This window comes from Myotis brandtii, unplaced genomic scaffold, assembly GCF_000412655.1.
Source record: "Myotis brandtii unplaced genomic scaffold, ASM41265v1 scaffold176, whole genome shotgun sequence".
Lineage (NCBI taxonomy): Eukaryota > Metazoa > Chordata > Mammalia > Chiroptera > Vespertilionidae > Myotis > Myotis brandtii.
The window spans coordinates 588,896-616,318 of record NW_005356519.1 but is presented as its reverse complement, the minus strand read 5'-3'; the positions used below and the strand labels follow the sequence as shown (position 1 = coordinate 616,318).

General features: G+C 34.9%; 1 protein-coding gene across 2 annotated transcripts in view; it reads right to left on the bottom strand.

Annotated features, from left to right (window-relative positions):
- TINAG (tubulointerstitial nephritis antigen) overlaps positions 1-27,423 on the bottom strand; it is a 78,704-nt gene that overhangs the window by 19,880 nt on the left and 31,401 nt on the right. For both annotated transcript variants that reach the window (XM_005863297.2, XM_014537288.1), the window contains exons 5-9: positions 23,835-23,958; positions 20,134-20,284; positions 17,875-18,055; positions 16,363-16,408; positions 12,461-12,584 (exon numbers count right to left, since the gene is read on the bottom strand). In XM_005863297.2, the coding sequence (XP_005863359.1) occupies positions 12,461-12,584; positions 16,363-16,408; positions 17,875-18,055; positions 20,134-20,284; positions 23,835-23,958 (626 nt within the window). The remainder of the gene's footprint in view (positions 1-12,460; positions 12,585-16,362; positions 16,409-17,874; positions 18,056-20,133; positions 20,285-23,834; positions 23,959-27,423) is intronic.

The following is a 27,423-nucleotide window of genomic DNA, read 5'->3' as shown; positions in this document are numbered from 1 at the left end:
GCTGATCCTGGTGCTGGGAGGCATATTACCCTTTTACTATATAGAATAGAGGCCTGGTGCATGGGTGGGGGCCGGCTGGTTTGCCCTGAAGGGTGTCCTGGATCAGGGTGGGGGTCCCCACTGGGGTGCCTGGCCAGTCTGGGTGAGGGGCTGAGGGCCGTTTTCAGGCTGGCGGGTGACTGAAGCTCCCAACCGCTCCTTTTTTTCCCTTTTTTATTTTTTTTTTATTTTGGGCCAGCTTTAGCTCTGAGGCTTGGCTGCTGAAAGCAGGTTTCTGGCCTTTGTTTACCTTCTGTATTTGATACAATGTTGCGGTCCGGCTGGCTGAAGCCCGGCTGACTAAAGCAGGTTTCTGGGGTTTTTTTAGCTTCTATATTTGCAACATAGTTGCTTAGATTTGCAGCTGAGAGGCCAGCAAGTCAGGCGGGGAACGTTGCAGTCAGCCGTCACTGGAACAAGCAAGCCTCCCTGTTCGCTTCAGTGCATGCCTGCCGGCCCACATCTTGGCTGGCAGTTAATTTGCATATCGCCCTGATTAGCCAATGGGAAGGGTAGCGGCCATACGTCTAATTACCATGTTTCTCTTTTATTAGATAGGATTTTACCTCGTAAATATGAGGACTGTAGTGCTACCTCAGTGTCTATGGATGTTAGTTATTACAAAATATATTTATTAATTTAATCAATCTCATAGAGCAGTAATTCACAAAATTTCTCTAAAAGCGGAACACACAATCACAGAGGGCCTGGGAGATGTCAACCAAGCCAGCACTTCACAAATTTGAGTCTTTGGTTCTTTTCCTTTAAAATATATGCAAATTTGACATTCTACCCCACTATTTAGCTCTGTTTGTTCTGATATTAAATTAAAATGTTCTTGCCAAATCGTTTACATTTCCCTGTCACCTTTGCAACTGGGCCAGAGCCATGTGAATGGGTTCTAGCCAAAGGAATGTGAATGGAGTGAGAAGAACCATTTCTGAGTGAAGGCTTTAAAAGAATTGAGTGTAAGAAACCCTCTTCCTTGCCCGAGCTGGTTTGGCTCAATGAATAGAGCAAGGGTCCTGGCTTCAATTGGAGTCAAGGGCACATGCCTGGGTTACAGCCTCAATCCCCAGTGGGGGGCGTGCAGGAGACAGCCAGCCAGTGATTCTCTCCCATCATTGATGTTTCTATCTCTCTCTGCCTCTGCCTTCCTCTCTGAATCAATAAAAAAATATATTTTAAAAATAAAAATAAAAGCACTACATTAAAAGAAACCCTCCTCATGATCCTCTTCATTTTCAATAGGCTGAATGAGGTCACAATATGTAATCCTAAGAGGTGGCAGATCAACAAAGTAGAAAGAGTTTGCGGTCCCTGAAACCATATGAAGAAGAACTACCCTAAAACTAGAATCACCCAACTTGAACTATTATGTAAACAAGAAATAAACTTCTATTAATATATTTGAAGTATTAATTATTTTGTATCTATCTGTTATAGCAGCTACTCAAACCAGGGCACCCACATCACCCCCCAAAAAGAAAAAGCTAAACATTGTGCAGTTGAAACATCTCCCAAGACCCAAATTAAATGTTTTTGTATTACTTATACCAATTATCACACATTTATTTTCATTTTCTAAATAAGTGTAGTTGAAATGTTTATTAAACTGTCTTAGACCTTGTCGTGCATTCAAAACCTCTAATTAAAACATCTGCTTGGAATTGATCAATTTGCCAGGGGTTAAACTTAACATAGCATGAAAACTCAGGCTTAACATTCAGTGGTTATTCAGAAAGAAAGAGGGGGGAATAAAGATGAACGAGAAAATACAAGTGGTGACCCCAATAAAGCTTTGTCAATAGCAATACATAAGAATTTGTGCTCCTGGAATCCTTGATACTTATGGTAATGTATAGAAAATATAGGAAAAATGTATTAGAAATTTAACTCTGAAGCATTATTTTTATATTCGCCTAGAGGACAGTACCTTTACATAGGTATAGATAGGTAGATGAATATCAAAGATTTATGACTATAAAGTAGAAAATTAGTTGTTAATATAATTAAGCTATATAGTTGTTAATATAATTATGACTATAAAGTAGAAAATCAGTTGTTAATATAATAAAATTATGGTTCTATAACACTGTATTTATAATATTTAAAATATCAGTTCACATAATATCATTATTACATGATTAATATTTTCTCAATAAAAAAATCTGAAAGGTAAAAATAAATTAGAGAATCATAAAATCACTGAGATTAGAATTAGCACAGCCTCTACTCCAATGATTTTTCTCCAAATCCATCAATCCTCTTTTCATCACTCTTATTAAAGCTTTCTGTCATTCAGCAATACTTACATTAATATTCATATCCTAAACCTTTTGTTTTTCTGACTCTTCATTGCACCCATCTGGAAAACTCAATTGGGTAAATTCAACTACCCAATGCTCTTTGTGTACACACAAGCAACTGACTACAACACACAAGAGGGCGGAAGGGTAGCATTAGCAATGCATGGCAATCTCTTTGGGTTCCTCTGGGCAGCTCTCTCTCCTAAACATCTAGAGAACCATTGCAAACCATCTCTATTCTCCTCTAATTTCTGATAATGCATCCCTCCTACCATCTTTTCCCTCTACAGATAACCTTACCTTCTACTATCTGGAGATAAAAAATGAAGGTATCTGGTAGGACTTTTCCTCAACTTACCACTATCTTAAATGTTAAAACAGATTCATTGAAACTTGTCCTCTCTGCCTTTTCTCCTGATAGAATAGAGTTGACAGTCTCTCTCTAAGACCAATCTCCAATCCTTCTGGCTTTCTGAAAAATCTTACAATAGCAACTTTTAAAGTAAAATCTCCTGGCCTCTTCTCTCTTTTTGTAGACTCATCGTTTTTTTAGCCAGTCTTTAAATATTGGATTTTTTTTCATGGCTTAGTCTCAATCAATCTTTCTGTTTTTCTCACTCTGCTCAGTCCTATCCATCTTCAACACTTATCTCTTATGACCTTGAGGTCAGTATATCTGTCTTCTCTGACACTTATCTGCAATCTTATGTCTTAAGACACCTCAAAAATCATCACGCCCAATATTGAACTTTCCCGTCTCATTGTCCATGCTCTATTCCAAATCCACATCAATCATGTCTGCCACCTTTTCTCCTTCAATAATTTTGATCCATTCATGTCTCCCCAACTCTCCCACCATCTTACCAAGTCTAGACTGTTATCTTTTACTTAGGTACTACAATTTGCCTTTTTACATAACATTTTTATAGTAAAACAATCTTTCAAAATAATACAAAGAAAGATCATGCCACCTTTCTATTTAAAAAAACTTCAGTGAGCCTGGCTGCGGTGGCTCAGTGGTTGAGCATTGACCTAGGAGGTCACAGTTAGATTCCCAGTCAGGGTATATGCCTAAGTTGCAGGCTCAATCCCCAATCAGGCAGAAAGCAACTGATCACTGATTCTCTCTCATCACTGATGTTTCTATTTCTCTCTCCTTCTCCCTTCCTCTCTAAAATCAATAAAGATATATTGAAAAAAGAAAAATAAATAACTTCAGTGACTTCCCTTTGCTCTTAAAATGCTTAACTAAATGCGGAACATGCTTCACTGAATTCTGTAAAATGGCCGACAAGTCCCTGCCAGCTGAGGTTCAGCAATCATAGCACTGTGTTCATACAATGTTTTGTATCCTTCTGACCATAGGTTGTTTTTTTTTACGCAAGCTGTTCCCTTTGCCTGTTCTTAAACAACCCATAAATCTCAGCTCAGACTTTCTTCCTCAGGGACATTTCTCAGATTCTAAAGTCTAGATCAAGTATTGTATACCCTCTTACCACTTTCAACCCTGCTTTTGTAAAATGTATAATAACTTTACATTTTTTATGTGTTTTTGTTTGATATCTAGTTGCATTGTGAAGTCAAGGACTATTGTTTTATTTTTCACACATTGCTTATTACCACAGCTCTAGGAACAACATGAGTTCTATTTTTGTTGAAAACACAGAAAAAAACAAACTTAGAAATCATTCTATCTGTGCCCAAATTTAAGTCATCATGATAGATATGCACCAAGGTTTACAGAAATCTCTTCCTTGATTTTTGGATGATTCACTAAAGCAGATGTCTTCACAGTCACTTATTGGAAACTTGTTTAATTTCTATAATTTTGCAGCATTTTAAAATGTATTTTGGGGGTGTTCAATTTAATTTTAAAAACTGGCATTTTCTATCATTCATTATGTATTTGAAAAACATCTTTGTTATTTTGTAATTGGTTCTTCCTGGATTCTTTTCATGTTTGCTTTCCTTTTAGCTTCCATTTCACAACAGTCTGTCTTCTGTCTGAGTCACTACACAATATTTATGTAATGTGAAAAAGTTGATATTATTGACATGGGGCACAGACACAAAAATTAGCACCCAAGCTCGGGTCCTTTATATAACACAATTTTAATTGTGCAGCTATGCATCAATTAGTAGAATATAAGTTTAATGAGGACCAGGATCTGTGTCTATTTTGTTCACTGATACATCTCCGGTACCTAAAACAGCACCTGGCACTTATAGGTACTCTATGAAAACTTGTTAAATAAATAAACTTTCACATAAAATATTATTAAACAATGGAAAAATATGTTCTGAAATTATTTTATTATTCTCTTTTGACTATATCATCAGTAAAATTCTGTCCCATAAGCAGGGGTAACAATATGAAGAAAATTCAATGTTTACCCCAATTATTTAGTTTAATTGTCTAAATTTTTTTAAAAATATATTTTTATTGATTTCAGAGAGGGAAGGAGAGGGATAGAGAGATAGCAACATTGATGATGAGACAGAATTATTGATTAGCTGCCTCCTCCATGCCCCTCAGTGGGGATCAAGTCCACATGTACCCTGACCAGGAATCGAACAGTGATCTCCTGGTTCAAATGTCGACACTCAACCAGAGTCACACTGACTGGACAAGTTTCCAAAATTTATACCTGATAGATTTTTTTATTCAAGACTTTTTATTCATATGATTTGCATATTAAAATCATATGCAAAAAGTAAATGGCATTAATGCACTACATTCTCAACTTCTGACTTAAGGATTTTAAAAAGCTCAGAACCCTTTCTGAACAGGGACACTGGATAAACTGTAATAGATATGGAGAGAGATACTTATGGAATAGAACCATAGTATAGAGAACAATGACCGGGATAAATATCTCTAATACCAACCATATTGTTTTTATTTCAATATACTTTTTTTCTGGATATTTTAATATCTCTAAAATTGAGAACCATCTAAAAATCAATGGAGTTTCTTAGTTTAATGGGTAATATTTCCTTATTATTGTTGTGTAAAATAATGCCAGTCTCATAATATGACATTTGTTATTCAATTAAATGCTTTTATAAGTCTAGTATCCATAATGGGGATAAACAGAGGTTTTAGAAGGAGAAGAGGGAGGACTAAAATAAAATTATTTACTAGGAGCAAAGAAATCTTTGTTTTTATAAGTTGTTATCTACCTATCACAATCCTGTCCTTTATATATATGGGAATATATAGCATGTATTACCTTATGCTGATGTCAGTTGTGAATGTGTCTGCCTCATTCCCTAAAGTCCTTAAGAGTAGGACTATGTAGTTATCCTCCTTCTATTTCCCAGTGCTTGGCATGTGATAGAACTTTAAATTCATTTGTTCAAGTAAGTGCAGTCTAACAGCGTTGTTTTCTACAGAAAGAGCAGCAAATAGAATGTATGTATTGCAATAAATTTGTAAGGTACTTGACAGGAGTACATTCAGCTCTCTGATAAGAAACATTAACTTACTTGGGCTATTTGATTACTCTCTAATTCACTGATGCATTAATTTTCTGCATGTAGTAATTACCAAATCAGGAATTACTAATGAAGAAATGAATTAAAATCTACTTCTCCAGGGCACCTGACAATGCCCAGGGGACCTAAAATATTTCTGAAAAATAAACATGTGCTCCAAGAGTAATTTGTCAGAATTAGCCTTGTTAATTGTCACACATGTGATATATATTTATAAAGGTCTCAATTTTCTAAATGTTTATAAAAACGAGCACACTACTGCAACTGACACATTGAACATGGAAAACAGATGGTGTCAGAGTGATTAAATGTAAACATATCCATATCTTGTACAACGCCAGCATGAACAAATTTAGGAGTAGACTGAAGGTAACACAACCAGCATGGCTAAGTAGGTGATAGAGATGATAAATGATCAGTTCTAATAAATGAAGAAAGAAAGACTCCACATCAATGTTGGCATTTTCAGTGTTCTCTCTGAATGATAGCAAAAATTATTTCAATCATCAAGAATGTGGTGGAAAAAAATTTCCAATCAAGGACATCACTAGAGAAGACAAAAACTGATCATGAAATATACATAAGAAGGAGAGGTTTAGAAGGAATTGGACTTTCAAAGTGAAGGAAAATAAAAAAGAGATGAATTTCCAGTTACAGTGGCAGCATAAAGGCATATTTATTCCATTCATCTTCCTGAAAAGTAACTAAACAATTAAAAATTTAAGAAATAACCCTAACCTGTTTGGCTCAGTGGATAGAGCATCAGCCTGCAGACTGAAAGGTCCCAGGTTCGATTCTGGTCAAGGGCATGTACCTTGGTTGCGGACACATCCCCAGTAGGACATGTACAGGAGGCAGCTGATCGATGTTTCTCTCGCATTGATGTTTCTAACTCTCTATCCCTCTCTCTTCCTCTCTGTAAAAAATCAATAAAATATATTAAAAAAAGAATTTCAAAAATAAAAAACCAAATGTAAAACCTCAATACTTTCTATCATTAGTGAACCAAGCAAAAAGCTGTAATCCCAAATAACAACTAAGGAATAACAGAAAAATACAGTTTGTTCTCTACCAAAGCAAGAGTAGATGCTGAGAAACAACAGTAAAATCCTTTCCCTCTATCTCCAACCTGAATAGGAGAAGTTTGCCCTTAAAAGTATATAAGACAGTCCAGGAATATCCCCTAATGAGGGCCAATAGCAGGCACACAGCAAACTATGTCGGTCTGTTCCCATACAACCCATCGGAGTTCTGCTGAGGAAGAAATCACACTGGAAGCCCACTAGACTGCCAGAGTCCTGGCCAACCATCCAGGGGCAATGGTCGAAAGATAAAGCAAGGTGAAGCAGAGAAGAAAGGCAAAGAATCGCACATGACAGCAAAGATACCTGCAAGGGCTGTATTATGAGTCCCACCAAATGCTCCAGGCTATGCACGAAGGGAAGAGTTGGTTTGGCCAGAATGGGTCCAAGAATTGCACACTTCAATCAAAGCTGAGGAGTGCTTCAGCTCTCTCCTCCAACTTCTGCTTACTCTATTTTTCACCAAAAAGCTGACCCATTTAAAGAAGAGTACCAAATGAGAACTAGCATAGAACATGTGCTAAAAAGTTTATTCTTTGACTAGAGAAAGCGGTAAGTATTTTATAGATCAGCATTGTATTAGGTGGTGTGGCTACATCAGTGAATATTACAGATGCCTGCTCTCATGGAGCTTCAATCTAATAGGGAGAAAAGACAATATCCTATTAACATACTACAAGGCTAATAAATTAAGCATGTGTTAGAAAGCAATAATTGTTATAAAAATTAATAGATCATGTAAGAGGGATCAGACATGCTGGAAGAGAGGCTAGTTAGCAGTATTAAATAAGACAGTCAGGGTAGCTACACTGAACAGATTAGATCTGAATAAATACTCAATGAAAGCACAGAAACTAAGAAATCAGATGTCTGAAAGACCATTTTAACCACAGAGAAAGACCCAGATGTGTGGGTTCCTGAAACATTAAAGGAACTAAAGCAGGAAGAACAGGCACAGATGAACAGAAATTGAGATCAGAAAATTGCTGAGGGTGCAGGCAGGCAGGTGGGGGAGTCCTCAGACCATGCAGGCCTCTGTAGGCCATTGTAAAGACTTTGGGTTTTGCTCCCATGGAACTGGGGAAGTAGTGCATGGTTCTGAGTTAAGAAGTAACAAGATCTGACTAGTGTTATAAAAGTAACACTCTCGTTTCTCTGTTGGGAATAGACTATTGAGGGCAAATATAAATGAAGGAAGACCAGTTAGAAGCTACTTAAGTAGTCCTTGTACAAAATATTGGGTAATGGTAGGTCAGGCAAGAGTTGTGGTAGTTTGAACAGTAAAAAATGGTTAGATTCTGGATATAAGTTGAAATAACAGTTTCTCACACATTGAAAGTGAGTTTCAAGGAAAGGAATTTTAAGGATAATTTTCAGGTTTTCAGCCAGAGCATATGGAAGGATGTTGTCATCAACTAAGATGGAGAAAGTTGGTGTTGTTTAGCAGGTGTAAAGGCAGGAATCAGGAGCTGAGTTTGGAAGTGCTGAATTTGATTCATTTATTAGGTACCTACATGGGGATGTCAAGAAGGCCATGGAATGCATAAGTCTAGAGTTCAGGAGAGAGATCTAGGCGGGAGATATACTAGTAAATCCAGTTTGTGTCAGGCTTAGATGGTTCTCAAAGCCGAGATGAGCTCAGAGACTGATGAGTTCATCAGAGAATGAGTGAGAATAGAAGGGAGAAAAGACCTAAAAGTGAGTATGGACACTCTAACATTAAGAAGTATACAAGTACAGGGAGGGGAAAAAACTAGCAAAGAACACTGAAAAGTCACAGACAGAAAAGAAAAAACAGCAGGAAATGATGGGCAGGTGTGCATTCTGACCGATGACTATCGCAATGTAGAGGTCATTAATATCCTTGAAATAAATATTTTTATGAACAGGAGCAGGGAAAGAAAAGTGTTTGGAGAGGTTTAAAAAAAATGGGTGGAAAAACATTGAAGAAAGTAAGGACAGACAAATCATGCGAGGAGTTTGCTGTAAGAAAAGACCATGAATGGAGTGTGGAGAAGCAGAGTCAAGGGAAAGTTTTTATCATCATAATATCTGAGATATAATGGCATGCATGTATGTTGGTAGAAAAGGTTGATTATAAAGTAGAGAAAGGGAAATTGCTTCTGCACATTCTTAAATAGTGAAGAAGGTTGGTGTCCACACTACAGAAAGAGAGATTTAGGTAGGAGCATGGTGCTTCACGTATGTAACAAGTAGAAGGAAGAATATGAGAGAGTGCATGCTGAGAGGTGGTATGAATGATACTTGGAGTTATTTCTGATGGCTTTAATTTATTTTGGTGAAATAGGATTCAAGATTATCAACTAAAAGCATGGGGGTAGAGGTATTGGGGACTCAAGTCAAAAGAAAAGGTTTTGAGATAATCACCTGGAATGGGACAGTAAACAGAATAAAAATCCAGAATATAATTGCCTAGCAGTATTAAGTAACTACTTGAAATTTGTGGTTATAAATAAAAGTGAAACCAGCACACTTATTACTTTTTCTGGCTGTGTTCAGATGCATAACTACAGGTACGAAACAGGCTGATTTTAATTTAACCAGATTTGAGATTTTGCTAAGCCAATATGATGAATCAGGCAAGGGCAAAGGAGTCCAGGGCGTGTGTAAGTGATTATAATGAATCGCCACAGATTTTTAACTAAATAACAAAGGGAGTGGCCATAAAGCAGAAGAGAGACAGTTAAGTGGTGGTCAGATTGAATGGAATAATTTATTGAAAGTAAGTATGTGACTGAAGGACAGCTGAGGTCAAAGTAGTAGAGGGAGTGGACTGGAAGGAGGAAGTGATAGAGAGTAAAATGCATAGATTAGAGATTAAATTTCTTTTTATGTTTTTTAATCCTCATTGGAGGATATTTTTCTATTGATTTTTAGAGAGAATGGAAGAGAAAGGGAAAGACAGAGAGAAATATCGATGTGAGAGAAACACTTCAATTGGTTGCCTCCTGCACATGCCCAGACCAGAAGCCTGCAACCTAGGTACATGCCCTTGACCAAAATCGAACCTGGGGCCCTTAGGTCCCCAGGCCAATGCTCTATCCACTGAGCAAAACCCACTAGGGCAGCGGTTCTCAACCTGTGGGTCGCCAACCTGTGGGTCGTGACCTCTTTAGGGTCGAACGACCCTTTCACAGGGGTCGCCTAAGACCATTGGAAAACACATATATAATACATATTGTTTTTGTGATTAATCACTATGCTTTAATTATGTTCAATTTATAACAATGAAAATACATCCTGCATATCAGATATTTACATTACAATTCATAACAGTAGCAAAATTACAGTTATGAAGTAGCAACGAAAATAATTTTATGGTTGGGGGTCACCACAACAAGAGGAACTGTATTAAAGGGTTGTGGCATTAGGAAGGTTGAGAACCACTGTACTAGGGTAAAAGTGTTTTGTTTTGTTTTAAAGTCAGGCAAAAGACACATGAATACTATACAGCTCAAAAGGTACTATTCAGGGAAACTGGAGAAGTCAGACATAGACTCAAAGAAGACCTTAAAAGACAACCAAAAGAAAGGGAAGAGAAAAAATGAAAAAACATTTCAGAGGCAAAAGCCCTTTGGAGAATGAATGCCAAATACTACAATAAATATTCAGAGATAGATGGGACCGAGTAGAGAAAATCATATACAATGAAATAATAAAGAATTATAAGTATTATTAAAATATTAAAGCAGATATAGAAGATCCAGCATATGTATAATATGTACTTTTTTAAAAAAAGTGAATAAAGCTAATTCAAGAAAAAAGAAAGATTAATATATGTATTTGAGTAGAAAAGATTATGTCACTTATAAGGAGACAAAACATCTGGATGGCCAGAGATTTTTCTGCAGGAAAACTCAATGCCAGAAACTCTGGAGCACTATTTATAAAGTTTTAAAGGTTCTAAAATCCCAGGATTTTATACTTATTAAAGTTATTCCTGAATAAAAATAAAACAAATACTTTCACAAATGCGAAAGAAATTAGGTACCACAGGCATAAGAGCCTGTCTTGATTAAAAATAAAATAAATAATGAAAATTAAATTCAAGAACAGAAAAGCCAGCATCAGTATTTGCTTATCATTGACTTTATTAATATATAAGAAATTATAAACTATGTATATTATGGTTTAAGAGAAGAATGCAAATTTTGTAATACTTTGATATGTAAAAATAATATTACTAACACATATAAGGTATATGAGAGGAGGAGAGGTAGAAAAAGTGGAAGAATGAGGAATTTCTTCATCTTGTCTGTTAATAAATCAATATAATCTGATATTGAAATATGAACTTAAAAATGGATTATTACTCCAACCACTATTTTTTACTATAATTTTCTCTTAGAATAAAATGTTCTTTTAGAAACTAGCATCTCTTGTCTTAAATTCAAGTAAAATAAATCTGAATATTAGTATTTTAAAATGCCACTATCCCATATTATCTTTCTATTTTTTGTTTGTCTCTCTAACTTTTCAGGAGGAGAGAGAGAGAGAGAGAGAGAGAGAGAGAGAGAGAAAGAGAGAGAGAGGGAGACTTACATGATATGATTTCACCACCTGTTAATAATGATTTTGGGGGAATTTAATATGACTTAAAGTAAAAGTAATATACCCAGTGATTAAAAGAATATTGAAAAATTGGTATTCTTATATACTGCTGATGAAAAATTTAGCAAACTTTTTGTTGTCATAAAATTTTAAATACTTTAGTATCTCATTTTCCTGTTAAATACATCTAGTGATTTATCTAGCCATCTTTCTCTATAGCTATATAATTAGGAGACATATAAAATTACTCCAAATTCTTGAGCCATGTTATCACTGAATAGTGAAATTACCTATTCTACATTAACTTGAAATGTATTTCAATTCTAAGATGCACATATTTTCACATCCATGAAATTAAGAAAAGCCATAATCAGTAGTTTCTTACATTCAATAAAATGTAATTTTATAGTGGAAATACCAGAGTATTTCAAATAAGGGAGGTATGATGTTTAAAGAGACATCATAGAGGATAACTGTTCTACACACCTTGGAATTGACTCAGAGAGTATCAAAGATCAGTAAGGAGAAAGTAATGATTTGGTTGTAGCAGAGGTTGCTTATGTGTGGGTTCAATCAGATGAGAAAAGTGAGGGTTTGGGATGGAAACAAAACAATTCCCAAAATCTTATCAGTAGCATTTCATTTGAATTGGAGTGAGACATTATGAGAACAGACTTGCAATAATATATCTCCCTTGCTCTTGGAACAGATTCTTAAGACACATTGCTAATAAGTTAGAGACAGGAAATGGACATTTTATTTTTTAACAGAATTTTAAGTTACCTTTTCACTGAATTTTAAAATAATAACTAAGGATTATTAAGGCTTAGATAATTTTTAATTTATATCAGACTCTCTCAATACAAAGCAGAATTTTGGTACCAAAATGCACTACAAACACTTTCTTTTAGTTTTTTTTTTTAAAAAGCGTTAAATAAAGATTTTTAAGAATTGCCTTACCCGGTGAGTTTGACTGCATGTGTCCGAAACTTTCGATATTTTTCTGATTCTTCATTTGTACTGGTCACATGTCTATATATCCCCGACTTATAATGGAAGAAATCCTCATGGACTTGCATTATGGCTAAAATAAAACCCAATAGGAAAAAATGACACAGTTAAAAACATTAACTTTATAAACCTCCAGAAATTCTCACAAAACAACCAATGGGTAAATTGCCAGGAATAGAATTTAAGAAGCGATCTTGTAATACAGGCTAATTTTGATTCCTGCTTAATTTAATTGGTTGCAATATATTTTTTTGTTATTGTTGAACTTATTGGGATGACATTGGTTAATAAAATTATATAGGTTTCAGGTGCACAATTCCATAATATATCATCTGTATATTGTACTGTGTGTTCACCAAGCCAATTCAAGTCTCCCTCCATCACCATTTATCCTCCTTTTATCCTAATTTGCCTCCCCCCAACCCCCTTTCCTTCTGGTATCACCATTCTGTGGACTGTCCATGAGTTTGGTTTTTTTGTTTGTTTGCTCATTTTGTTTTTTTTGCTTAATCCCTTCACCTTTTTCACCAGGCAACCCTCCCCGCCTCCCCTCAGACAGTAGTCAGTCTGTTCTCTGTATCTATGAGTCTGTTTCTATTTTGTTTGTTAGTTTATCTGGAGAATATTATGCGAAGTGAAATAAGCCAGTCAGCGAAAGACAAGTGCCCTATGATTTCACTTACATGTGGCTGCAATATTTTCTTCTTCTAAGAACAACTTTTAGCTGTTTGAGTGTTACTTAAATTCACATTATACCTTTAAAACACCAGGTATTCTTAATTGACAGAGGCACTATTACGAGGAATTGAGTCTTTGCAGTGAAGGACCTCGGCACTTGGCTAGTGATTTGCGATTTCTCCATTAACCTTATGCTTCACCACAAGCCTCTTACAACTCTAATTAAGCTAGCAGCATAGGGTGAGCCTAGCAAACCGGGCTTAAAGTAATTGCCCTTAATCCTTAGAAATAAATACAAATCTTTCCTTGGTGAGCTTGAATAGAAAGCAAACCCTTGGCAAAAGAATATTCTGACAAGATCCCAGCCTCCCAGCGCTGGAGAGCTGAGCCAATGTTGTATTCTTTAGAAAGTGAGAGCTTATGCTTTATAAAGCTCTCCTTCATTTCCTCACCTAGATTACTTCTTTTCTGTATTGTGGGCTTTGTTGAAGGGCTTGGGAAATTCAGAATGAAGACTTTAAACTTCCAGAAGATGTGAACTGAAAATATTTTTAGTTGGGGAAGATTGGTAAGCCCCTTCATAACTGTGTACCCTGCTTGTCTATCTTAGTTTGACATGCATTTTACATAACATAGGCATTTGATAGCTACTAACATGAAGCTTCTATTCCAAGGTCAAATATCACTTTTTAATGTTCCATTTTTATTTTATTTTTAATGTTCCATGCCTTTTCTGATGACGTTCAAATATTCTCAAAAGAGGTTAAATTTTCTTTATCGACTTTAAAACACATTCCCGTAAGTTTTTAAGAATTTATATAACTGTGCTCTATGCAGATCTTTGCTTTTGTTCTATTTCCATAACCTAAACTTATTTTTCATTCTACATATTGTAGAAAAATGCACACAGTGTTATTTAGTCAGCATTCTGTTGCCTTTCATATCCTGTTTTATTGAGACTGGGGGAAATGCAACAATGGGTAGACATCACTTTGCATCTATAGCAAGATGAGTCAATCAGCATTTATAAAAATGGAAAGATATTGTAAACTTTTTTCCTTTTTTATAGAACCACTAGAGGCCCAGTGCACGGATTTGTGCACATTGGAAGGAAATTAATTAGAAGAAATATTTTAGAGGCCGGGGAGGGACCGTGGGAGATTGGCCAGCTGGGAAGGGACTGTGGGAGGGCTCCAGGGGGTGTCCTCATCTTGTTGCCTAGTCTCAATCGGCCAGACCCCAGCAGCAAGCTAACCTACCAGTCAGAGCATCTGCCCCCTGGTGGTCAGTGCACATCATAGCGACTGGTTGAAAGGTTGAACACTTAGCATATTAGGTTTTTATTATATAGGATATAGGATTAGCTTCTGTAGCTTTTCCAAACTCTGTTAACCATCATGAATAAAATATTCTTCATTGCAGAAAAAACACTGCCAACTAAAGAAAGCCATCAAAATGAACATGAAGGCAGCTCCTCTCTTCCATTTCTGACACCAAAACAGATTTGATGAACCCACAAACATCTAACTCTATAAGCTACTGTAGTACGATTTCATTTTGAACCTGCAGCAAACTTATGCAGAATTATCACATGCTTGAGGGCAGGATGAAGCTCACCTTCACTGTGCTCTGTGTTTCACTCCCAGCTCAGGTTGGTAGGAGATAGCTTCTCAACAAACATTTGTTCAATGGGGGTTGAATACTTTGCCTTTCAATTTTATTATTTTGAAATTTTACCTCTTTACTTTTGATTTGTTGTGTGAAATTCATGAACATTTAACTGTATGACCATACAAGAAACCTAAGGTGTTCTGTTTTAAATAATTATGATCCCAATTTTTTTTTTGACATAGAGAGAGAACTTATAACGGTAACTAGATCTGAAGATTCAGAGATGGTTAAGTAACTTGCCTAAGGTCATTTAAGTAGCCAATGTCAAAGTTTTATTTTTAAATTCATCCTTGATTTCAAATGCCCCTGCTCTTCAAATTTGTCACACAAACTCCACTTACTTAATATATTTAAATTATACATGTATTGCCCTTCTCTTAGAAGAGCCAACAAAAATGACAATTGTAAAGAAAGAAATTTTTTCTGTTCATTTGTTTCAGGTTTTGCTTAAGAGCCAAGGATTTTAAAAACTAAAACATGTCCCAGGATATGTTTAGTGTAAGCTTCAGTTTCTCAATAAGTAGTAAGTGGTGATAACAATCAATACAAATTACTCCAACATAATTTTAAAATCCATGGTGCCTGCTAGATATTGAATCAATACTAATCAGGTCACCATTAACAAAAACAAGAACTGGCCAACAGTTCCTTAGGTGTATATCAAATATTTTAAATTTAAGCTTTGGTTTAATGTATTTGGTTCATCCCAGTACATTGATAATATATTTTGGGCCTTTTATTGTTCACAACCTATATTTCCACTTCAGATCTCACTAGATATGTTCTTCATGCCTTTCAAAGCAATTTATTACAGAGAATATACACTGTGAATGTATCTTTAGCTATGCCATTGGCGAAAAATAAAACTCAATAGGTACGCAGAGAAACTATGTATCAGAGATGATATCTTAAAACCAAAGTCAATGTACAATAATTTTATTTACTGCTTACTATCTGTAACACAAATTGATCAAAATAGAAAGCCTTTTATAAAACACAAAATCCTACTGGCTTATTTGATTTGTTTTGAGTTTATAGAAAAATAAGTGTATCTACTTTATTTCTACTGCTAAACCTTGATTTTTTAAATCCATTTCCTGACCCATTTAAGCTGAAGGTGAGAAAATTTCTAACACTATGTATGAATTTTAAATAGGACTGAACAATTAAGTGAGCCCCATCACTTAGCATTTTATGTTTGACTGTCTGCTTGGTTCATAATCATGTTGGAAAGATTTATCAGACTTTCATCAAATGTGTCATTAATATTTAAGAATTAAATTTATGGATGCATCTATTTTTTAAATAAAATGACAACTAATGAAGTTATTATATGAGCATATTTCCCATGATTGCCCTGACCTTAGAACTGATGAACCATTATGAACACACTAAAAGTAAAAATTTTCTTCCTTTTATTAAGCTCTTTTTGCATGAGCTAAACTGTAATGTTCTTTATTAAAGGAATAAATAACACACAGCCATATTTCATCCAAGCATACCTTGAACTGGTCCGTTGTGTATGATTTCTTTCATTATTTCAGTTTCCTAGAAGGAGAATTATCAATGAGCATTGTTATTGTTATCAGAGCATTCTAACCCCATTGTCTGGTATATAATGTCAGGTGTTGTACAATCAATCTAGGAGTTATACAATCCAATGTGCCTTGACCACCTGCCATTAATCAGGCTTTGAAATACTCACATGTGAGATGCCCCATTGATAAAGTTGCTAAAAACAACATGCACCCATTTATTGAATTGGCTGTAACACTGACAATAATGTTGGAATAGAGAGAAAATAATTATTTTTTATGGTCACAAAAATTAAGTTAAAACCATGTTTAATCATTGGCTTTTAATGCTATTTCCATTCTTTTGATCGCAGGAGCGATTCCAGATGCATGTTCAGTGGAGTTCCTCAGTGCAGATTTAACATACAAATCTTGCTACCCACTGTGTAATGCAGCCCCCAGTAAAGAGCCAGGTTATTCATTCATCCGTTGATCTATTCACAAATATCACAGAGCACATAGCACCGAAACCCAGGATAGAAACAAATATTGACCCTGAATCTATCCTCAGTGCATTTACATTTTGGTAGATGAGACAGACAGCAACATAAATGATAAGTTCTGTTACAGAGACAAGCTCAAAGTGCCATAGATGCAAACAAGAAAGGGAAATTAATCCTACCCAGGAGTCAAGAAAACCGCACAGAGAAGGTTAAGTTTTGACCTGGACCTTGACACATACCTAGTATGTGGGATTTTACCAGATAGAAATAGGTGGGAAAACCATTTGAGTAAGAGGAATAACCACTTGGCTAAGTAGAGAAGCATAAAAGAGCATGGTGTATCTAGGAAGCAGACAGTAGACCTTATATCAGGAGCAGTATGAGTGGGTGGAGGGGTAGATGCTGGCCAGACAAAAGGCTGTAAAAACAGCAGGTCAGAACCAAATCATGAAAGCCTGTATGCCGTGGTAAGAATATTGGACTGTATTTCACAGGTAACTGAAAGACAGTGAAGGTGAGATATTCTGCAAGTGAGAAGGTCTGGAGAACACTGATACAATAGAATAAAATTTGCCAGTGCTTTTATCATGATAACTAGAATCCAGCTATGTCTACTTTAATTATTTTGTGGAGTAAGGCAAAGGATTGATAAAATGAGCTACGACCATAAATAAAAAGTCAGTAATGAAGGTTTAATTTAGTTTTTGCTTGTCACGTATATTAAGTAATTAAAACATAATTTAAAAACTCTATTTCCATGGGCATTTTTAAATGTAAGTCAATCATCTACACTGCTCACATTATAAAGATCAGAAATCATACCCAAACTGGAAATTTTTAATGGTCACCTTAAGAATATCAGAAATTATACCTGAAAACATAACATTATCTTAAAATGTATAGGTTTAAATAGTTTTTAAATAGCTTTAATAGCAGTAGAGTTATATATATTTTTTGAGCAAGTAAACCACTGTTAATTCTTGACATTCAGACTTACATTAGAAGAGACTCGGTATGGAGGAGAACATTGGTAGATCCTATTAGATTTCTCAATGTTGTTGGGACATGGCTTTGTGGCATGCCGTTTTCCCCGCCCATCAGACCTACTTGCCATGGCACAGGCATTATTGGTAGCATTTTGGTCCTTGAAAAGCGGATAGCATGCATGGGATACCAGTCTATTAGGAACAAGCAAAGAAGTAAACGTAATACTTAGGAAAATGCCATAACACCCTATCTATGTGCAACTTTACTGAATTAAACATTCTGATGCTTACATGTGTAACTTTCAAAATGTTGACTGATTCTAAAAGAGCAGTTCACTGACATTACACTCTCCCCTGCCCCCCTTTTTTCTTCATTATACTTTTAAAAATCTTGCTTCAATCCACTTTAATAAATAACTCTATCTACATTATAGAATTTCCCAAGGATGAAAAGTGACTGTCAATAAAATCTGTGGTGATATTAATAGTGGAATTACTTCATTCTGCATCTATAATTATAATGCAGAAGAGCCAAGTTTAATGTAAAAAAGACAATAAATTTTATTATAATTAGATGGGGTAGTCTGATAAAGTATATGTTTATGTAAGGGTATTTTTACTAAGTTATAGATAACTTCTCATAAGACTTCAACTATTATTTGTGGTTCATGATACTTTGAAGAAATAGTATATGCTAATATAATTTTTAAAGTTAATAAAGTAGAAAGTTATCTGAATTACACAAAAGATAAAGAAAACAATTTTAATCATCTCTAATTTTGAAACTGAACATAAAAAAGTACAAATTATTTGGCTCTAAATCTAACATAATTCATTGAGTAGAGAAGCAGATGGTAAGAAAAATAAAACAATTGGTTTTATAGATATTCAATGTTGAATTGGCCATATAAGTATAAATCGGTTAGTTCAAGAAAATTCAATAGTGTTCAATAGATTAGGGAAATCTGGGCAAAGAGAGTAATGAAAGCAAAGCCATTAAAAACCTAACCACTTCAAAAAGACAACTTGTATTAAATGGGATAATGAGTGCAATCCACTGAATTGTGTTCCCCCAAATTCACCTATTAAAGCCCTAATCCCCCATTTGATGGTATTTGGAGATGGGACCTTCCAGATATAATCAGCTATAAAAGAGGTAAACAGAGTGGGGTTCATAATGGGATTAGTGTTTATATAAGAAGAGGAGCAGACAGGAGAACTCTCTCTCTCTCTCTCTGCCCTTTGAAAACATAGTGAGAAGGTAAGCCAGGAGGAGGGCTCTCTCCAAAAACTGAATTGGCTCGACTTTGATCTTGGGCTTCTCAGTCTCCAGAACTCTGAGAAATTAACGCTTATTGTCTAAGATACCCAGTCTATGGTATTTTGTTATGTTAACCTAAGCAGACTAACACAATGAGATTTAATTGGGTCTCAATGATCATTTATATTTTTAACCCCCTAAAGACTGTAATTTTTATTATAATACAAAACAGAAGCCAAACAAGCACTCATACATCAGAAGGGTATCAGCCCAAGTAGTCCATTAGTCCATTCTAAGCACTATCTTATTAGGCAAAACATGTGAAAAGAAATTTTTAAAAGAAATTTATTGCCACTCATCAATATCTGACCCCCACTCTTTCAGAGCATATATTGTATATGTTGTATAGCAGGTCCAGAGTACTCAGTGAATGAGGGAAAAAAAGGTGAGCAGTACATATGTCTACTACTAGATATCACCTGCAGTTTACGTAGCCAAATAATTCAGCTCTTAAGTAGATGAGCTCTCAAAGTAGGTTATCAGGGTACATGAGAGTAAAAATGCAAACTATCTTTCTTCATCAAATGTAATGGAGATAATTAATGATATTGATGAATAGAGGCAATTGTAAATTACTTCTTTATTTTAATCATCTGATTCTAAACCTGATTTATCTGACATCTATTCATCTACCTGGGTAACTGAAAGGTTCAACAGATGTGTCAGTGATATCAATTACTCTCTCTCTCCATTTGGCTCAGTGCAACAAAGAAGGCAATGCTTATTTGAATCTTTCTACTAATTTAGCTAGAAAGCATACATTCTTCAAATAATTGTTTCTAATAGTTTATAAACTCAGCAGATACCAAATATAGCATACATTTATATAGATGTAGCATATATATTTGTAAATTTTGGGTAAAATTTTTGAACTATAATTTTTTTTCTTATTCTAACCTTAAGTAGCCTTCATAAGAATCCTATAAATATATGTTGGGCAGCTATTTACCCACGTTTTCTCAGGTACCACCAAGCCCTATCGATGCTTCCACTGTTGCATCCATGGCGATTCTTGGGACAGCAAGAAATCAAATTCTGAGGAGACAGATTGGCTGTGTATCGACCCTTAGACTGAATTGCTATTCGGTCAGCAGCCACACCTGTTTCAAATAAAATATTGATTAATATTCAAATGGCACATGGAATTTCTAATAATTTACATACCCTTTTTAATTTGAAGACTAAACTAGTCTTCTAAAATTTATGTAATTTAAAATTAAGGCAAAATTGTATTAATATATTTATGTATTCCAATAAGTTCAGTGTCATAATTTCAGCCATAAGTTTTATGTGATTTTGGTATTGCCCCATTGTCTTATCAACTTCAAAGACTTTTCTAGTTCCTTGTTTCTTGCATGTTCTATATACTTCTGAATTCTTCATTAAGAAATCTGTCAAATGAAACTCCTTGTGGACCAAGGCTGTATGTTACTGACATTTGTATACCCTGCACCTAGAACAGTATCTTAAATATAGTTATGGATAATTATATATTTTTTGAAATGAATGTAACTAAACTAAGGAAATCAGAAAAACTGATTATAGAAATATTAATTGGAAATTCATCTATGTTAATCTGATATAGTGGAATAAATCAAATTTCTGGGTTTTTTAACTGGTATCTAGTTTAACTGCCTATAAGACCATTCTTAAATTAATCCAGACTAATATGACTCTATCTGATAAAATATCTAAAAGTTACACAGCACACTTTTATGCTTATAATATTCTTAAAAATCATGATCCTAATCTTATTTCAGTAGACGTGGAATTCATATATATGTGCCTTTTATTATAGAAACTTACAGTCTTCTGTTTAAATAATTTCCTAGCTTGGCCATCATTAATCAATTTATTCCTTTTCCCAACACATATTTATTGACCACCTACTAAATGACAGATGTAATATATGATAAGACACAGAGAGTCATAACTAATCAACCAGTACCAGAAAACTATACATGTTTTCATTTTGATCATGCTACCATGATAAACTAATATGAGTAATGAGATCATGAAAATAATTGGGGAGGATGCCATTTTGATACACATTGTTTGTTGTTGCCTGGTATAGTCTCAGTCTAGATGTTTAATCTCTTACTTTTAATAGAAGGCAGCAGAGCCATAGCCTTTCTTCTAACCATCTAATTTTCTCAGAAAACGTTATCATTTCTGCTCATTAAAACTGTCTGGGTACTGAAACCCTTCAAAATGCCAACTTAGAATTATTCTAAAAATAATTTATTTTGAAATGATTCATTTACATATGCATTTCTGTACATACATGGCTTTTATGTAACTACAGCATATGTACATCTCCATAGTAAAATTGCTGGCACATTTCAGTTGCTCAATATGTGTTCCCAACTATTATTGTGTTAGGATATATGTCATAGGAACAAATGACATTATGCTACCTTCTCTGCTATCCTCAAGAAAATAGTTCCCTACTTCATAAAAGAAAATAGAAATCCTTTGATGCTTTGACTTTCAGTACAAGGGTTCAGAATCCAATATAATTTTTTGAAATCTTTGGCTCAGAATATACTTTACAATGTAGAGAAAAGAATATTCAAGGAGTCAGAAACTTGACTTCAATGGTAATTTTTGCTTGGCTTTTGGCTCTGGGTGAATCACTTTATCTATATGTGCCTCTTATAAAACCAAAGACTTAAAAAAGTTGACCTATAAGATTCTTTCTAGCCCCATGAATCTGGAGATTTCAACTAAAGGACAAATATTTTAAATTCAGATGGTATGCAATATGTTGCTCTTATGTAGACATTTCTGAATCTCAGTGAAGGTTTCATCCAAATTCACTAGAAATACTTAGAAAAGGTCAGAAGATTAAAGAATGACTCAGTTCAGCAAATTGTTTTTCACTCTGTTTGAAGACTTTTATTGGGCTTTACCTTTGAGACACACACTATTATTTTCTCTACTTATTTTATTCTGTCTCTAAATTTGCTCTGACTTGTGTTATCCCCACCGTTTCCAACTCCTTCACATCTTCAGCCTCTGACATCTTGCTGGAATTTTATTTGACTAAATAACTACTGATTTATATATGTAAATATTTTAATGTCTTCTTTATTCCATTTTACAGCTTCTTTTAAACACAATATTTGTCATTTTAACTACTACTTTCTGATAGAATTTTCTAGATCTTCACAAGAACCTAGTTTTCTAGATCTTCACAAGAACCTAGTTTCTTCTTTTCTTTTCTTAACACATTAAAAAAATTATATCATCAGCCTGGTTTTCCATGCGGAACACACAGGACACAAAACTGTGTCCTCTAAAATCCAGAATGTGTTAAAACCCTCTCTCCATTGTTTTGGGGACAAATGCAGACTTAGTCCTGTACTCAGGCCTTCTGTGGGTCTGTGACCTAGGGACCCCAAAACACACTGTCCGAATCAGCCGAGCACGTTTACTCTCAGCATTTCATCACCGACATCTGTCCTAAGACATCTTCAGAAATACTGATCTAACCTAAAGTTAAAGTATAGATATCACCTAGGAGGTGTACTACATTAACCACATGAACACAAAATGACAAATGATTTATCTGATTAAATCTCTCCCATCCATCCAGAACAGGGCTTAAAGAGATCCCCATGTGGATCCCTACTGCAGTGAGGACCAACATCAGATAGCCAGGGAGCTAGTAGGCAGTAGCATAAACAAAGGGAGCCGCTCCAGAGGTGCCCTTGGCTACTGGCATTATTTCTAGAACAAACTAGCTAATACCTACACAATGAAGCAATGTTATTCACACAAAAATATCAGCACTTTCCTGTCCTAAGGAATGCCCCTCTTCAGAGCTGGCTCCTCTAAGAGCCTAGGTACTTATTTCACAATGCTCTCGGTGCTTAGCCTGCTTTCGAGTACTCTTTTGGAATTACCTTTAAAGCTTAGAACATAGTTTCTTGATAGCAGCCAATAAGTATTATGTTAGTGTATTTAATTGCTGGAGTACAGCAAACACTCCTTTGAGGATAATTTGGACACCAAATCTTGGCATTAACTTGAGTGTTGATTTACTGGACTTCTGAGCTTATAGGAAACTCACCACAAAAGATGTATTGTTACACTTTTGAATGATCAGCAACACTAATTTGAGAGATATTCTTATTAAAAGACAAGTTATATTACTTTGGACTCAGAACCTATATATTTGTTTTTATCTAAAATGAAATCAAACTCATTCAATCCACTATCAGTTCATTCTGTTCTTGCTTTATATCAAATTAGTTTACCAATTTAATATATTTTGAAAATATTTTAAAAAGAATTTTAAAATAAGGATATGCATATATATATAAATATATTAGTATTATATTATGAATGAAAAGGAACCTTACACTCCTCTTACTATCCTTAAATCAAAGGACAAACAAATAGGCAACTTTTCTTCGTTGCTCTTTTGATTTACTCTATTTAAGATAAACCCTACAGACCAATTTTCAGAGTAAAATGGATTTTTATAAAATGTTCAGGCTGCTTTCTCTGAAGAATAAGATTTTATTTTAATTCACCAAATATTAATATTTAAATATTCTAAATTTTAAAACCTTTTAATTACTGTCCCAGGATCTAGAGTCAAAGGGAGAATTTATAAGGAATTAATTAAAATGACTTCATTACTTGCAGTGGAAAAAGCCCATGATGCAGCACAATTTTTTTGATCCAATGGGCCATGAGTCCATCCAGGCCATTTGTAAGAAGCAACAAAAAACTCTGGAAGATCCGTTATTGCCGGTAAGGGAGCCTAGAGAAGAAGAAGAGGCAGACATGTCAGGCTGTTTCAAATGTACCCTGATAACCATTTTAATAAAATTCCATGTCCTTTTGAACATTTGTTATTGTATTTATTTTGTACATTCAAGTTTTCTCAATGACATCCCTGAAAAGCATTAGCTATGTACAATTTCTAATCCACATATGTTTAAAATGGAAATTCCATGTGGGGAATCATAACAGTACAAAATCCTAACAATAATACACAGAATGCTTTTTCTGGGTTCCCACACAGTACAATAATTATGTTTGTCATCTTAAATCAGAGCTTTGGTCATCCTTGTGAAAGATCGCATGGTGCTATTTAAATTTGGCCTCATAAATTACGTTTACTTTTATGTCTCTCCTATGTTGGAGAATGTGTATGATTCTACATGAAATTAATTTTGAAACAATGAATTTGTGGCAACTATTCATTAACACGCTTGGAACCCTAAAGAACACGATTTTTACACCAGTTATTAAGAAACAAAAGTGGGACAAATTGGTTGACATTTATAAAACCTTTGAAGATTAAAAGGACTTCGGGAAGTGTGTAATGCCAAATCTACAATACCATTATGTCTTGAGAGCACATGTTAAAGTCCTGACAGAGCCAATTTTCAGCTGCTACCTTTCCAAGAAAGCAAATTAAATGTTATAGACCTTGCTCTGTTCATGTCATTCAAAGAAAATCTAAAACACGATGCCCTGTTCTTTGCCAAACTTCTCTGAAGAGTGATGTTTCGCTTCTATATATAAATAATCAGAACTCAAACCAAATAAGGATTTGTCTATTGTTTTTCATCAGTTATGCATACATACATAAGTACTGTCCCAAGATCCAGAGTCAATGATTCAGACCCATGCATCATTTTTGAGACTGCTTTAAATTTTTTAAAGTATTTTAATACTCAATGTTTTCTTTTGTCTTCTCGTTAGCTCTAACAGCAGAGCAAATATTATTCATTCTATTTCATGAATGAGGAAATATATTTTTAAAAGTCAAATGCCATGCTAAGGCCTCTCAGTTAAATAAGAGATAACCCTGCTCTAACTGGTTTGGCTCAGTGGATAGAGCGTCGGCCTGCGGACTGAAGGGTTCCAGGTTCGATTCCGGTCAAGGGCATGTACCTTGGTTGTGGGCACATTCCCAGTAGGAGGTGTGGGGGTGTGCAGGAGGCAGCTGATCGATGTTTCTCTCTCATCGATGTTTCTAACTCTCTGTCCCTCTCCCTTCCTCTCTGTAAAAAACCAATAAAATATTTTTTTTTTAAAAGAGATAACCCTGAAACTAGACCCAGGTTCTAGAATTCTTAACACTATGCTCCATCTAGCATTTCCCTACTATATCAGGAATACACAGAAACTTTGCAAAGAAGTAAAATGTCTATATTTAAAAGTTTTGTAATTGTGCATTGATCCAACATCTTGCAAACAAAATTACTTCTGATAAGTATATAATACCTTTACAGACTACATTAGCCCTAGCCGGTTTGGCTCAATGGATAGAGTGCCGGCCTGCGAACTGAAAGGTCCCATGTTTGATTCCTGGTCAAGGGCACATGCCAGGGTTGCAGGCTGAATCCCCAGTAGGGGGCGTGCAGGCAGCAATCTATGATTCTCTCTCATCATTGATGATTCTCTCTCTCTCTCTCTCTCTCTCTCTCTCTCTCTCTCTCTCTCTCTCTCCTTTCCTCTCTGAAATCAATAATATATTTTTCAAAGACTACAGTAAAATTGAAAATGTACATGTCTACTTGAAAATGTATCCCCCAAAATATTTATAAATGTAAAATTTAATGAGAAAGTTCAGTTTTTATTTAAAGAATTGTTATTACCTGATAAAAAAAGTTATTAAATCTTGATTTCCATTACTAAAAACACTGCTGTTTAGATGATGGAAGAAAAGGACAGAAAACATTGAACAGATCACAGTGGAGTGCCTGCATAGTAACTAGAAGAGCAGTATCACAGATATCCAGCTGATTTTAGAATACTAAGCCAGTAGATTAACCACACTGCAAAAACTTATAGTTGGAGAATAAATTTATTGCTCTGAGTAGATAGTTTCAGAGATATTGAACCACTCTCCAAGGGAGTCTTTTTATGGACAGAAATACAGTAGTCCATCCTTATCAGTTGTTTTGCTTTCTGCAATTCCAGTCACCCAAGGTCAACCATGGTGGGAAAATATTACATGGAAAATTCCAGAAATAAACAACTCATAAGTTTTAAATTGCATGCTGTTCTGAGTAAAGCCATGAAATCCTGCATTGTCCTGCTCCATTCTAACTGTGCTGTGTATCACCCCTTTATCTAGTATATCCATGCTGTATACTCGCCCCTCCCATTAGTCACTTAGTAGCCATCAGTTATTAGTGATAGAGAGAGAGACCACATTCACATAACTTTTATTAGAGTATATTATCATAAATTGTTCTATTTTATTGTTAGTTATTTTTGTTAATCTCTTGCTGTGCCTAATTTATAAATTACTGTTGGTATAGTCATAGTTTCAGGCATCCACTGGGGGTCGCAGAACATATTCCCCATGGATAAAGGGGGACTACTGTACACATTTCTTATGCAATCCTCATACCTTCCAATGTTATTATTGGCTTATAGTGGGATTTTAAGCATTTAATAGTATAATACTATGTAGCCTCAAGTTTCAAAAAAATAGATGTTAGTTATTTTGATTTATCACTTCATAATCCCTATTTAATAACAGCTAGGATATTTCCCTTCTCTGTTGAAGCAATAAAAATATAAACATTACTTCAAACATACTTCAGCAGGATTGAGTCATTTAGAATTTGACTTCCACATTCTAAAGCCTATCAGAGAGCTTTGTGTATGGGAAGTATTCAATACATACTTGGTAATAATAAGAAGATACCTACCTATCTAGTAGATTTCATCACTTTAAAAAAAATCAGTTTTCTTCTATGGGCACATTAATAATAATAATAATAATAAACCAGATGCATTTTTTTGCTTTTATTAATTATTGTTCAAAAATAAAAAAATATCTAAAGGACTAATCCTTCTCAATACACTAAGGCAATAGAGAAACAATAAGCAAAATAACATTTTTATTTAAAACATTTTTACCAACCCACTAAGCCAGATCAACTTATGAGGATCACCTATTAGATCTTTGAAGATTATTTGCTACTTATTTAATATTTCTTTTCCTAAAAAATAAGCCCATACAATTTGAGGCCCAATAGACATATATTACCTTACAATGTTATTTGCCTTATGATATCAGATAATCCTATCTAATAATAGAGAAACATGGTAATTAACCGTAACGCTGCTACCCTTCCCATTGGCTAATCAGCAAGATATGCAAATTAACTGCCACAAGATGGCGCGGCCGGCAGCCACACAGCTGAAGCGAACATGAGGCTTGCTTGCTCCAGTGATGGAGGAAGCCAAGGTTCCCCGC